At 39.1% G+C, this 14,773-nt stretch overlaps 1 protein-coding gene and 1 long non-coding RNA gene across 2 annotated transcripts; both read right to left on the minus strand.

The window, feature by feature from the left end:
- Window positions 1–557: 557 nt before the first annotated feature.
- LOC104166732 lies at window positions 558–3,531 on the minus strand. Its single transcript, XR_696494.1, has 3 exons — window positions 1,924–3,531; window positions 1,552–1,626; window positions 558–631 (listed from the first exon to the last, which is right to left on the minus strand). It is a non-coding gene; the product is annotated as an uncharacterized LOC104166732 (long non-coding RNA).
- A 4,358-nt stretch (window positions 3,532–7,889) lies between these two features.
- On the minus strand, window positions 7,890–14,729 carry SFPQ (splicing factor proline/glutamine-rich; the record flags this gene model as incomplete). Its single annotated transcript, XM_009706759.1, has 9 exons — window positions 7,890–8,331; window positions 10,952–11,073; window positions 11,153–11,201; window positions 11,414–11,531; window positions 11,805–11,889; window positions 12,384–12,580; window positions 13,934–14,029; window positions 14,151–14,452; window positions 14,547–14,729. Coding segments are annotated over 9 exons (1,290 nt in total), but the record flags the coding sequence as incomplete, so codon positions are not given.
- Window positions 14,730–14,773: the final 44 nt, after the last annotated feature.

Below are 14,773 nucleotides of genomic sequence, written 5' to 3' on the forward strand. Positions count from 1 at the left end.
GTCTCAGGCTTAATTATTACAGTCATCACCAAGAAAATTAAAAACCAACCAGGCACATGTAAACATTTAGAATTCCAGGATCTAAAAATACAGCAGTACACAGGACTTGAGATGGGGGAAGGAACAGGTGAAACTTCCAGAAATACCTCAAGTACCCTAGGTGCAAGTGTAATTTATATTTAAAAAAAAATTAAGCTAGTGATTTAGCAAAAGCACCCATGACTGCACACTGGTCAGGAATACAGCTAGCCTGAAAACTGGAGCATTTTAACTACAAGAGGAAGTCCACGGCACAATGGCAGCAGGAAAAATACCATATTATGTATTTGGCAGTTTTTTATTGATTATGAGTGGTTATCTTTCACATGCTTGCCGCAGTATAGAGCAGGATCCAACAACCCAAGCCCTTCTCACTCCAGCACTCCAAGCATGTTGCACGTTCCCTTCTACAGCCTCAGTTGCAGTAGTGTTTCTCAAATTCACCCATACCACATTATGCTGAACAGATTGCTTACCCATTGAACACGCTCTGGAATAAAACAGAAGTCATTTATTAAAAATTTTAAGTATTTTATTTTTTAAAATTGTACGTTGCTGGCTCCTCTTCAGTGCATTCGGACTTCACCTTCTTCTGCAAGCACAAAGCACACAGTTAGCAAGAACACTGAAAATGCCAGCAGAAAACACACACAATGACATCGAAAGGGGATCAGTGCATCACAACAGGCCACACGTCTGTCAAATGTTCTCTAGGATCATAAGTTCTCACACCAAATTGAGATTAAAGGAATAGCACTCACATTTTCATCTGCTTCATAAATTCCAAAGATCTGAAACAGCTTTGTGTTTTACTACCCTAGAAACATGAGTAGCAGTGACAAGTCACACACGATTCAATAGGAATTCACCAATTGAATCTCACTGGCTTCACATCTTACAGGTTCAGTTGTGGCATATCTAAGCTGTTACTTACCGATGACTCACGAGTTAAGGTACTTTGCATGTTGCTCCTCACACAAGATTTTAAGTATCTGAAGTTCCCTCTTGTAGTTTTAGTGGCAAATTAGAGGGAAAATGTGATTAATTCCAGCCCTGCAACTTAGTTTATTTCACTAAACAGCTACCTGCTTGTGCTCTTGTACGTGCTAATTCATATTCCAGGTTATATTTAAAGTTCAATGTTCATTAAAATATTTCAGAAAAGTAGCTTTTAAAGAACTTTTAGATGGATTAACATCTGAGAAGCAGCTGCTCTATTGTCCCCCTTTTCCTTGCTGACAATTGCCCACCCCATTCACTGGAGCCTCAATGTAGAAATGGTTATTTCTTGTTTGACCACCTATAGCATTCAGAGGACAGAATTTATTTGATGTTGCAGGGCTGAAAAGCCTCAAACAATGGCTACAGCTTAGCTCTACAAAAGAAAGATTCAGGAATTTTATATAAAATTGAGATTAACCAAGGGCAAATTTCAGGCAGGAACTACAGAGTACATCACAGACTGATGGACTACTGAGCTCTTACAGCAGTGTAAGGACACCAACTACTTACTTGTTCACTTGCCATCTTGCTCCCTCCACATGTCACTGGGCATCGTGCTGGATGTGCTCATGCTTGGCTCCTGAACTGGAAAAACATTCAGAAGTTACACTCACCATAATTTTGAAATCTTTTGTACAAACCCACATCTAGAGCAGTATTTTTAACCACTGCTGTCAAGATATTGTGCCCAGATGGGAGTCTGTGTGCTTAACCCCACAGCTTGACAGCAGGTACTAAGTTCTACCCTACATATTTAATGTATTCACTTGCACCGATTTCTCAATATTCAACAATTCAAAGGTACTCAGTGACTGAACATCCAAGTGCCCAGAAGCCTTAATTATTTCACCCATTCAGAACAAGACAAGAAATTATGCTTACTTCCCATGGATGAGCACTCCGGTTTCACTCCGCTTTCATCTTCACCTAAAGGATAACAACTGAAGTTATTATAGTAATACACAGAAGATTCTGACCATTTCAAAACTAACTTAAAAATAAGGTTTTAAGATACATGGACTGATTCGTTGTGAGGGGGAATTTACAAATTATTCCAAAATATTAAGTGGAAGAATAAGGGGCAGAAATAGGCTAGCCTAAACACTTGTAAATAGATGAAGGAATATGCAGGTAGTTGACTGAAGAACTGCACCTTGTCTGAGCACAAACCGTAAATCACCAGTCTGAGTACAATGAAGTTTGATTGCAGCCAGAGGTATACTATCCCTTATGTGAAGGCATTAACAATTTTGTCAAGCTACTTCAACTATTTTACCCTAGTTTGTCTCCTGTAGTAATGCCCTCTTTCTTCCCTTTCATGAAGGAGTGCAATGTCCCTGGACTCCTAGCAGCCCTCAGGTTCAAGTCCTAGAAGTGCTTCAAAAGCCAAAGGAAGACAACTAGAGGTTAGCACTGTCAGTCTACTGGTTTTATTCTCGGCAAGAGATTCTTCCCCTCTGAAGACCCACCCTTTTACTATGGCTAAGTTGAGGGCAAACTGCAATGGTCAGCAGCTAGGGATGTCAAACAAGGTTCTATGCGCACCTCTAGTTGGGAGGCAAATCACACCATGGTCACAATGTGATCTGACCAGGCAGAGAGAAGTTCAAGTTTAGTCTCAAACCCACCACCTGGGTTTTATCATGGCCCTCAGGAGCAGAAGCATAATATGCACATTTTGTTTTCTATGCCATAGCAACAAACACCATGCATAAGGGATACTATATCTTTGTGCATCCTTTTAACAACTCCAGATTCACTTGTAGCCACACTCCTCCCAACCCTCCCCAGTTAGCTCTTCAGTACTGGTGTTCAGAAGCAACATTTATAGAGATGGGGTATTCACAGACCACTGCGGGATTGCACAGCCAAGTCCTAACGTGTCAATCATTACCTAGCAGCAATGACAGAGGTGGGAGAAGGCCAATCCTCCCTTTTTTTCCTTTTCCAGTAAAGCAGCTATTTAACAGTTCCACTAGCTGGTAAGGAGAGAAAAAAAATCTGAAGCTAATTAGCCGATTCCAAACTTGCTAGTAGTGGAAGAAGCCAAGTAATTACCCAGAACAGCATACTTTTTATGCATCCTTTCCAACGTGCTTAGCCTCATTTAACATATTGGAACAAAACACTGGCCTTCCTGATCATGTCACTGCAGCTGGCAATGATTAACAGAGACATGCAACCCCATTACTGCTCAAGTCCTAAAACTACTCACAGGCCTCAGTGTTTAGCTATGGGGAAAACTGCAAGCAAATCAACACTTTGTATGCTTAATGTTACAGTAAAGCCCCCATACACGCTATGCTGTGCTCTCTCCTGACAGCACCTGTATCTGGATCTGAGGGCCTAGCAGGTACGCAGATGTATTCTGACACCACACTTCTGAGGTTTAGGTAAGCTTTTGAGAAAAAGTGTATTTCACACACAGATAAAACCAAGATGAAACACAATGCAAGCACTTTAATGTCATTTCTTGTACCCACTTGTTACAGACTGACTTAGAACAGACATGACTATTTGCTTTTAAGTTAGCTACCACACCAAGTTTCATTACTGCAGACAGTCAGAGCTGGTATGAGACCCATGGTTCAGTCACAAATTGCTTGCTCCAAGAGTGTCAAAAACCTGCTAGTTCAAGTATGTAGAACAAGGCAAATGTGCCAATAACCCCTCCATGACATTCCTGCAGGTCAAGTATCCAGAGTACACTGCAAAAACTAGTCAGATCTGAGCACTGGTTTAAAGATTAATAATTCAGTTTTTGCTACACGACAGTAAGCATACTGCCATCAGTTTTGCTACTGAATTCTAGTCACAGGTAAGAGTAAGCCATCACAAAAAAACCAAACTGACTTTGTGACAAGTGCTGTCACTGCTTGACTAGCTAGAGTTCGGCTACACTCACTGTGGTGTAACCAAAGACCTGCTGTTATGATCTTAAGGTGCAGCTGCTACTTCAAGCTTTCAATGGAACATGAAAAGATAGCTACACAGCAGAAGGCAAGGCTGTCCAGCCGATCCTCTGTTCACAAGCAAGAGCCTTGCCTGGAAGAGAACACCGAAGGGTCCAAATGTGACAATAATACCAGAAACAAGTATGCAAAGCAGAACTTTGCAGAACAAGCAGGAAAACACGTTATACGCCTCTGAAATAAACTGAGCATCAGACAAGAGCTAGATCATGTGCTGAAACAAGGGACCTTGAAATTCAAGTTCAAGAGCTAATGCAAAAGAGCTGGAGATCAGTATGTCTGAATGTCTGGAAATGTGAGCATGTTAATCCTGAAACACTATGTTCAGTATTTCTAATAATGAAGAGTTTAGAATTACATCCCCAAGACTGATGAAAAATGAAATTGAGCATTGCACTACCAAGATGACTCTACAAGGCAGAAATACAGAATCTCATCACTGTCAATTAAAGGCAGAGGAATGCATTATGCAGGTCAATCAAAGATTAAAATAAAGACAACTGAAATGTCCAATAAGCTCTATGAACTACTCACAGGGATCTTCGAGTACTCATTTGTATGTCCTGAAAAATATTCCAAATCAGTCTCAAAGCTGACTGTATTAGCAAGTTTAAAGTGACTATCACGTAGTGCACACAAGGCTAGAGCAGCAGTTACTACTAACATATTTCCTACTGAACCAAGATTCTACACAAAGGGATGCGCTGCAGATGGGCCATTCTGTCACTACAGAAAGTTTAAACAGTCCTTTACTAGGCACTGATAGCACCTAGTTGACTAGTTAAGTGAGTTTAAGATCACATGCCCTCTTCCCCACAGAGCTCATCTAAGAATATATCTTTGTTACATCGGAACTAAGAAAAATCCACACAAGCCGAGTCGTATGTACAAAGGAATCGGGTCTGAAAATACTTATCTAAGAATCACAGTAAGTTGCTTATTGACTCTGAACAAGACAAAGCTTAAAACCGAAAACCACGCAGCTTTGATGCAAGCTTAATGTACAGGTATGAAGAGTGCTGCACTGTAATTCCACAGTCAGAAGTGTGATGTCAGAATACCCACAGTATAAGATTACATAGAAAGTCACCAAGTTATATTATATTGCTTGTTACCTACCTGTATGCAGTCGGCAATGAGAATCTTGGAGCAAGCAGGAATACTACATCCGGGTCCTAATGTCCATTGCCATTTGTGGTACTACGTTCCTCACAGTTATGAACTGCAGAAATGCTGGCTAAGTGCAGTTATGTAGCAGGCCACTAGTTTTAAGTGTAAATTGCAGTCTCAAACTCCAGCAAAAACTTGCTGCCACAGTAAATGGTTGCCAAGGAGAAGCCAAGAATTTTTCTACCACAAAAATACCACAAAATCTCAAAAGCAGTTTCATTTTCTCATCAGCTGTATAAATGATTAGTGTAATGTGTCTACACCAGAAGATAAGATTATTCTGTATGCATTTCTGAGAAAGTGTGAAGATACATGCATAACGATACGTTTCTACATGCTGCAGTTTTTAGAGATCCAAGTGTCAAAATGGGCTCAATTTCGATAAAGCAAGCTAAATTGCAACAGCCAATGTCCTCCAAGTCCAGTACAAAAATGTGTTATGTGATCCAGACCATCCAAAAACAGGTCTGACCAACAAAGCACTTTTCTAAATGGTTTTAAGGATTCAATTATATAAAACTGATTTTATGAAAAAAGTCCAAAACCTCATAGGAACAGATCAAGGGAACATAATTTTCTCACCTCCCACATTTAGCAACTTTATCAGATTTTAAAGTTGACATGTTTGCCAGCTTTTAAGACACCACCTTTAAAAGGTCTTGAAAAGAAGTTGGCTAGTTAATTGTATGCCTGTTTAACACATGCAACTCAAAGCAGAACTTGTTTTAGAAATTCTGCTTATGCAGCTACAACAAAGCTAGATTTAACCAAACTTTCAGATGTTTTGAAAACTGCCAAATCTTTCAATATATTTACTAGTCATGAGTTTGCAACTCAGCTATTTTTAATACCTAGCAACAGTAGCTTACGTACAAAACAGGGGTACCAAAAGACAACCTCTGTAAGGTACAAGGACATCAGCATCCTTCACTCTTCCAAGTTACAGAACTACAAAAGAACATACTTTGGGATATGCACCAGCATCTCTTTAATAAAGAATGACATGTAATCTGAAAAATAAACTGAAAAAATTAATTTAATGTTTACGTTCAGAATTTCCCATCTCGGACACCTTCACCTTTTGCGGGTGTCCCATGAACACCCTCCAGAAAACATATGCATTATTTAATACTACTTCAATAAAGCAAATTGCATCGGTACTGCTGATTTTTAAACTAAGTATCCAACACAAGTACTCCCAAATACTTGGTCCACCATTTAGGAACTGCCAATTCGGAATTTCCTGAATAGCAATTCATTGTTGTAGCATGTTATCAACCCCTAAACTTTTCTGGGAAAGTAAGAAGCATTCACCAAACAAGCTGAGTCGCTATTCAGTGCGCTTAATGTTCCAAGTCAGCGTTACCTGGCATCAACGTTTCACAACATGCCATTTTTTCATTTAAGGAGTAACAGCACTTACAGTAAGTACTTCAAGAGGGATCATCTGCACTCTAAAATACTGCAATCTGACACTAAAGTTTTAACCACAGAGAAAATTTAGCATAGAATTTAGAATTAGCCAATGCTTAGCACAAGGAATGGAAAGATCTTTGGAAGATTAAGGCTACTCACAGAATGCTCGGTAGTTGGGGAATCGTGTGAAGGTACAGCCAAACTAAGTTTACCTACTTTGTGCCAAGCAGGTTGATGTATCCTGCATTAACACCAAGGTATTTTACACTGGGAAGTCATGTTCCCAGCTTATCTGGTACAATGTAATAATAAGCAAAGCAACTACCTTATCAATGAGTCCAGAATGCTTTGAAATTCTTCTGGGGCTTAATAAAATGAACAGCAAGCTAACGAATTCATCAAATCTTCTACAGAAGAACCTTAAAGGGAGTTTATTTGTACTGTGTAGTATTAACTATTAAACTCCAGATTCAGATACTACTTTTGATGCATTATCTCCAAACATCAATAATAAAAGAGCGATAACCATCATGCAAGCAAGCTAATTTCTCTATTTTACATACAGGTTTTTAGGATTTGCCCACCAGCTACACGATTTAAGAATAGTTCCTGCAGTCCCCATAATACAAATGATTGTATTCTGAACTATGCAAATTAGTCCACTCAATTAGCATGAGGACATAAGCAAGTTAACCTTGATCACTCGAGTAACGCTTCTGGTCTTTTTGCCAAGCAATTTCAGTTAAGTATACAATACGGAGCAAGGCCAGATCCTGTAATCTCAGACAGCTTAAAGAGCATATAAATATCACATTAATAATCCTTTAGTTAGGAAGTCAGCCAATACAAGTCATTCTATGAATTTATTTTAAAATAACCATTGCTAGTCTTCTGCTTAAAGTCTTTAAAAGATTCCAAGCAGTAACTGCCAAGGTGGTAAGTGCTACCATCCCACCACCCATTATCCATAGCTAAAAGATGAAATTCATTACATACTGCACTGCTTGCAATGTAGCTTTAATTATTGTATCTTAACAGCACTTGCAAGAGTTCCATTTGCTTTCTTATTGCAGCACAAATTAATGCTCAAAAAATCTGCACCTACTGGAAAGTTAGGCTACTATTTGACCCAATCTTAGGCTAGAGGCATTACAGGAAGAGATCTCACTCTTCACCGCAGTTCCACACCCTCGTCTAGTCTGACCTCTAATCAAGACTCTCAGTTTACTGCGGAAGGTGTGGCATTTAGCCTCATGTGTTTAACCACGAATGGCAAGAAGAGTTACTACATTTAGTTTTCTATTTATTTGAAGCACAGTAAAAAAAAGTTGGTACACTTTGGGAATTCAGTGGCACAAGGTACACTGCCATCAAATTAGGGACGTTATACATCAAAAAAACAGCTAAATTTGTTTTGAAACACTGCATTACATAATTAAATTGTACTCGCCCAAACAGACCACTTACAAATATTAGGTCAGTAAGTTTCTAACATCCATAAAAACGTAGCTTTCTTACTAAAATGCAAGAATTAAAAAGTTGGTGTCTAAACAAGACAGACAAAAACAAACTGGAATGAAACTACAGGTCACATCTAAAATCGGGGCTTTTTGTTTGGGCCTTCATATTCTTCTCTCCCTCTACCATATCCTGTTGGTGTTCCAGGCCCCATTCCTCTAGGACCCTGGCCACCCACAGGCCCCGCACCTCCCTGCCCAAAGCGTTCAGGACGCTATTGGAACAGAATTAACAGTTCATTATATGTAGTTGATGTCCATGTGTGTTAAGAATATATTTTTAGAAGGTTCCGTAGTCAAGGTTCGTCGATACAATCACCATTGAGCCGATCCACAGGTACCGGGAACATAGAAAGGAAAAAAGGGTAATTTAAAAATTAGTTTATTGTAATACATGCCTTGAGGTATGTTCCCACTTGATGCATTCTCATACATCTGTTACAAAGAACAGATCCTCCCTGCAGTGCTAGAAATGTAAGCATTAGTGCAGATGTGAATTAACAACTTTTCCAAATGAGCTCTAGCAATTTTCAACCAAGTTAATGCAAAATAGCTTGCAAACTTCTCACCTTTAGTGCAGTAAAGCTTAGGTTACATCACTGTCATTTCCAAATAAGCCTAACCAGAGAATGTAACTTCAGTTCACTGAAGTATGAGCTGACATTCATAAAATGTCATTATAAACAGAATGCCTACTCACCAGTTAATGGCATGTGCTGCAATAGAGACCATGTGCTTTTCAAGATGGGGTTAAGACTACGGTCTGCTGACTAAACTGCAGAGGCCTTAGGCAGTAACCAAAACTGATTGTGAGCACTACTGAATTGCAAGAAAAAAAAAAGGTGAAAAAGCTAATGACCAGTGATTTATCTAACCAACGCAACTGCTCAAAAGACTTGAATTTGTTAAAATCCCACGTACTCCGGAACTGCTGCTGTATAATATGCAAAACGTGTTCAAAGAACTACAATTTATTCAGCGTTTCAAGCCAGAACCATGCACAAAGGGTTGTGTGCATCCAGTCAGTATCTCCCTTCCCACCCCACCTTCACCACAAGCTCTTGGAAAATTCACAACTTCACAGCATTGAAAGGTTTCACACCAAGATGTAAAAGCTAAATTACCCTGCAATGAAGCAGAGACTTCAGGTATTTTTTACTAGTACCTCTAGTTGCATGTACTTCATTCAGTTACTGTATCGGTAGGTGTGATCAGCATTCAATCTACAGAACTGACAAATTATAAAGTCAAAGATAGCTTTAAACTCTCATTTCAACCGAGTTTTCCACTACTGAGTAACAGAACAATGGTAGGTTGTTTGTTACAAAAAGTATCTGCAACTGAAAATTCACACTTCAAGTTCTTGACTTCTGAAAGTCAGTTTCAATCCTTCCAAGAAAGGAATTTCAGAAAGATTACCTAGGTTCTTTCTGCATAATTCATGGCAGCTTAAGCTTATCTCCAATTCTGTTTAAAAGATACCAGCAAAGTAACTGTGACAGCACTGTGTGGCAGAGATCCCCATCCTAAGAAACTCAAGGCAGTTAAACCGTCTTACTGTCACGCCTTTTGACCATATCACATTTTCCAATATTACCCAAGTTCAGCATGCACCTGTACCATGATTTTTAGGAGGAAAATGTACACAGCATTCACCACAGACTGCCTAACTGTTCACAGGAAACTTAGGAACTGCTTAAATATCAGTAGATTATATAGACACGTTAAGGCCAACGGCACTGTCTACTGAATCAATGATGTTCTGCAAAGTTATCATTCCAAAGATATCGTTCCCCCAAAAAACGGAAGATACCTGACAAGCTACTATGGTAGCTCACCACATTAAGCCAGAGGCCTAAACCCACCCAAAAATCATTCAGTTCAGCTTGTGCTACAAGGGTGAAAGCACACTAATACCGCCGCCTAAGCCAACACAGGTTTCCATCCTACCCATTAAGCATTTCTTTAATCTACATCCGTATTGCTTCAGTGTGCTAACACCAAGCGGGCTCAAAGCCCATTCACACATATAGTGTGGCAAAAAATAGTACAGTTTGGAAACATACCTCGAACGTGAGGTATGCTGTAGCTTTAAAAAACTACCTATACAGTCATGCCCAACACGGGAAAACAAGAATGGGCTGCCATTCCTTTGTGAGATAGTAACCACAAAATGGCTACAGTCAAGGATCACTGGAACATGCCTAAAGCTAAAAAACAGCACTTCTGCTCTTCTATAGCAAACATCGGCATACAGAATAAATGATATGCTGTTTACCATTGATTACTTAAGTTAATCTGCTGCTTAAATAGACATGAGCGCAGATTTCCGAATTAACAGCATACCCATACCAACATGCATCAATCCTAACTAGGCTTGGAAGGGCCAAAATAAATGCAAAGTTACACATTGGAAAGGAGAACAAAAAAATATCTCTTGTCCATAATACAGAATGTCAAATTACTGAAACGCTACTACATTACATATTTTAATTATGAAATTTGTAAGATTCTCTAGAATTTATAAAAAAATCCTTCCAAGCCTAACAGTGATGCAGAATTTCCAAAGTCCAATAACGTCAGAGTTAATTGCAAATATGCTTAACAGCACATTTGAATTCACTTACAACCAACTTCCAACTGTGTAAGCTACCGTAAGGATCAAGAACTAATCTAGTACTACACACTGCCACACTAGTCTTCACATTAAATACCTGACAAGAAAGTCAGTAGTTAACAGTGAAATTTACACAACCATCCAAACACTGGTAGAGAACAATTCCCAACCACAACATTTCCCTTGTGCTAAACTAGGGCCCCCACAGGATACGTTACCATGTCACTTCCCATCATAGAACCACTCATAGCTGCTTGGCCAACTCCTGGATTAGCTTCATAACCTATGCCGCCACCACCTCCGAGAGGTGGAAATTTCTGGGCTGCAGAAGCATAAGGATCTAAGAAAGAGAAATATATAATCATATTCTGACCATTTCTAAGTTAACCACATAAAGTAATTATTTAAAAATTCTTTACCTCCCATGTTCATTGTGGTGGCACCACCCATTCTCATGTCTCTCTCCCTCTGTATAGAAGAAACAACTTTTAGCATGGATAATCTACTGAAATCCATACCTTTCAGGAGATAAAGCACACATACAGCCAACTACTACCATTTCACCTACGCAAGGACATTGCGTTATCTAACCTAAAGGAAGCAAAACTCATGAGTCTTGAAAATACATCAAAAAATCCTGAACATGGTAAGTATCCAAAAACCATGATGATTTCACTTACTGGATCCATATAACCCATTCTACTATAATTCTCTTCTCTCTGTCTTCTCATTTGTTCTTCCATCTCCCGCTGACGTATCATCATTTCCTCTTCCCGCCTGCGACGCTCCTCCTCCTGTCTGATCATCCCAAAGCAGACTGTTAAACCCCAGAAATGTAACACATTCACTTAACATCACTTGCATGAGCATGTACAAGGCACTGAACGATTACACTTAAGCAAAAAAAAAAAGATACTCCAGGAGGAAAAAACTTACACTGCAGTTCAATTTCTCACACACAAACTGAAGCAGCAATGGTGTTTCTTGAAAAATAAAAAAACTTTCATATATAACACACTTTAAAAAACCCAAATGTAACCTTGAAAAAAGTCCCATGAAAGGCAAACCAACCTCAGTTGAATTTCCTTGCGTTTCTGCATTTCTTGATTATGGAGTTCTTCCATGCGTCTCAGTTCTTCCTGACGCCTCATAAGATCTGCAGAAATGAAGCTTGTCAGCAGCTATTTCACAAACTGATATCAGATTTAAACTCAGAATCAAATTAGATCAACCTCATCCACACTACGGCAGACAGCTACTTTCTGAGTATCACTATTTTTAACAATACTTCATTTAAATAAAAATCGAAAAACTACCAGTTGCTCTTTTAAGTCTGAAATTTTCACGTTAGTAGTAGGAAGCACGCATTTATTCATTAAACCATTAAAGAGCCATTCATTTAAGCTAGCATTTAAAGCAAAAAGATGATACAGAATTCAGAGCCAATTACCTTGACGCAAGAGGTTTGCCTGATGCTCATGATAAGCATCTTCCATCTCACTTTCAAGTTTGTCCTTGGCATCTTTCATGTTTTTTGCCACTTGCTCTCTCCAGTAGGAAGCACGAATTTATTCATTAAACCATTAAAGAGCCATTCATTTAAGCTAGCATTTAAAGCAAAAAGATGATACAGAATTCAGAGCCAATTACCTTGACGCAAGAGGTTTGCCTGATGCTCATGATAAGCATCTTCCATCTCACTTTCAAGTTTGTCCTTGGCATCTTTCATGTTTTTTGCCACTTGCTCTCTCTGCTGTTTTTCCATTTCATCTAGAGATTTCCACCTCTGGGAATATTCAAATTCAAAACTGCCAGGCTGAGCAAAACGGGGGGGAGTCTCTCTTTCCCTGCAGAAAGAAAGATGCTCAATCAGACTGGGTAAACCTGGAAATTGAAGGCCACTAAGAGATCACAAGCAGAATAGCAAAATTATCAGGGAACATCAATGGAGCCCTGAAAATACTACCTCACAACTACATGACAGAAAACTTGCTGTGACAGAATGCTGGTTACAGCACAGCATTTCACACGCTTGAACAGCAGTAATTAATATAAATAAATTCTACGACTACCATAGCAAACATGGAGACTCCTGCACTATCACATCCAAGCAAATCTTTCCTCTTACACTTCTACTGCCTGTTTATCTTGTTCTTAACTTCCTCCTTAGACACTCTACTGCTGGCAACTGCCAGGTGCAAAATCCTCAAACAAGACAGGCCTTTGCCCAAGCAGGTACTGCTGCTCAAAACAACAGTATATGGAAAGATGGATTTTTTTCAGTGCCGACTTCCTCAAAGCACTACGTGTCAAAGGCAAGTAATAGTCTTCACTTGAACTTAAATACTTTTCAAAATCCCTGAGGGTCAACAGTTTATATTGTCTCATAAAGAAATTGGAGTCTAAGATTCAGTAATTAATGGAACGAAAGTAGAAAAGCTCAAAAGCTTTCCATATATTAGCAATGTAAAGTAATTCAACAATTTAGGAGCGCTACACTAATCTACACTGTTTTCAAAGACATTGCCTCTACACTGTTAATAGTTTTTGATCAAAGCAAGTAATATGACCACTTTCTCACACAAACAAGACTGACTGGATCGCCCCCCTGCACTCCCTTTTGCAATGCAGGAAGATACATTTCTACAACAAACAGGTTTAATACACAGATGCTAACATAAAACTGCTACTTATGAAGACTCCTATAGACTCTTACCTACTCTTATGCCCAGTGGTCTGCTTCATAAGGCAAATCCATAGGTAACTAGCTTTTACCAATCATGGAATGGGATAAATTTTACTTAATTTCTCAGCATTTTTTAAGTTCCCTATGGGATCATCAACATGAGATACGCTTTAAGTGAAATGACAGTTCTCAACAATACGATGAGCAAACTGTTGAATCTGATTTTCAAGAGCTGCTACATATACCAAAACACATCTGTTACTGGGCTGCAATTTACGCTTTACTGTTTGTGATACAATGCAGAAAACTGTTTGTGTAATGCTTAATGAATATACTAAACCAATTAGTATGTTACATTACCTAAAAATAAACTACTACCAAAAAAAATCAAGAACTGAAAATACTACTCAAAATTCAAAGCCTGTTTCTGAAAAATCACTCCATCTCCTTCAGAGTCTGGCACAATACTACATACATCACCTATATACTCCTTATACCAAAATATAGTGCCTACTTTTGATACATCGGATTCTTCTGAGCAAGCTTTTCTGGAAGACCATCTTCATCATCCAGTTGTTCCAATGGTTCCACAATAACTGGCCTAGGAGTACTGAACAACAACAAAAAAACAACAACAAAACCTCATTTTACTTTTCCAGAAGAATCTCCATTCTTAAGCTGACAATTTTATTCTGCTTAAAACTAAAAATCCTAAGCTGCAAAATACTTACGTTGTCAACAAAAACACTCCTTCAGTACACCGTTCAAATGCTTTTCTCGCAGCTGGCTTTGATGCAAATTCAACAATGCCTTTTCCTGTTGATCGACCTCGATCATCTACAATCACAACAGCTCTTTCCACTACACCAAAGAGGGAAAAAGCCTCCTCCAGCAACTCGTTGGATACATAGGGTGAAAGATTACGCACTGAAAGAGCAGCAGCATGTGTGGCAAACCGAACACGAAGCTGTCGACCCCTCATGGGGGTATCATCCAGTTCTGCCTTCGCAATTTCTGCAAGAGCTCTAGATTCCTAAGGAAAGTTTAAGATCCAGTTTCAGAAAACCAAGTTACATATCACTATTTCGCGAGAATTAAATGGATGGACGTACAGTACAAAAGCCTACCAATTTAATGAATCCAAAGCCTTTCCCCTTGTTGATAAAAACCTCTCCTGGCTCCCCGTATTTGGCGAAAAGTCTTTTAAAGTCTTCGACTGTTATATCAGCAGGCAAATTCCCAACAAACAAGCGGCAACGCTGAGTATATGTCTTCTCCCCGGGTCGCCTCAGAAGAGAGAGGTTTGCTTTAAAACCCTACAAAGAAGCAGATCAGTTCGAGCCATCACTGCGTG

This window comes from Cariama cristata, unplaced genomic scaffold, assembly GCF_000690535.1.
Source record: "Cariama cristata isolate BGI_N322 unplaced genomic scaffold, ASM69053v1 scaffold34478, whole genome shotgun sequence".
NCBI lineage: Eukaryota > Metazoa > Chordata > Aves > Cariamiformes > Cariamidae > Cariama > Cariama cristata.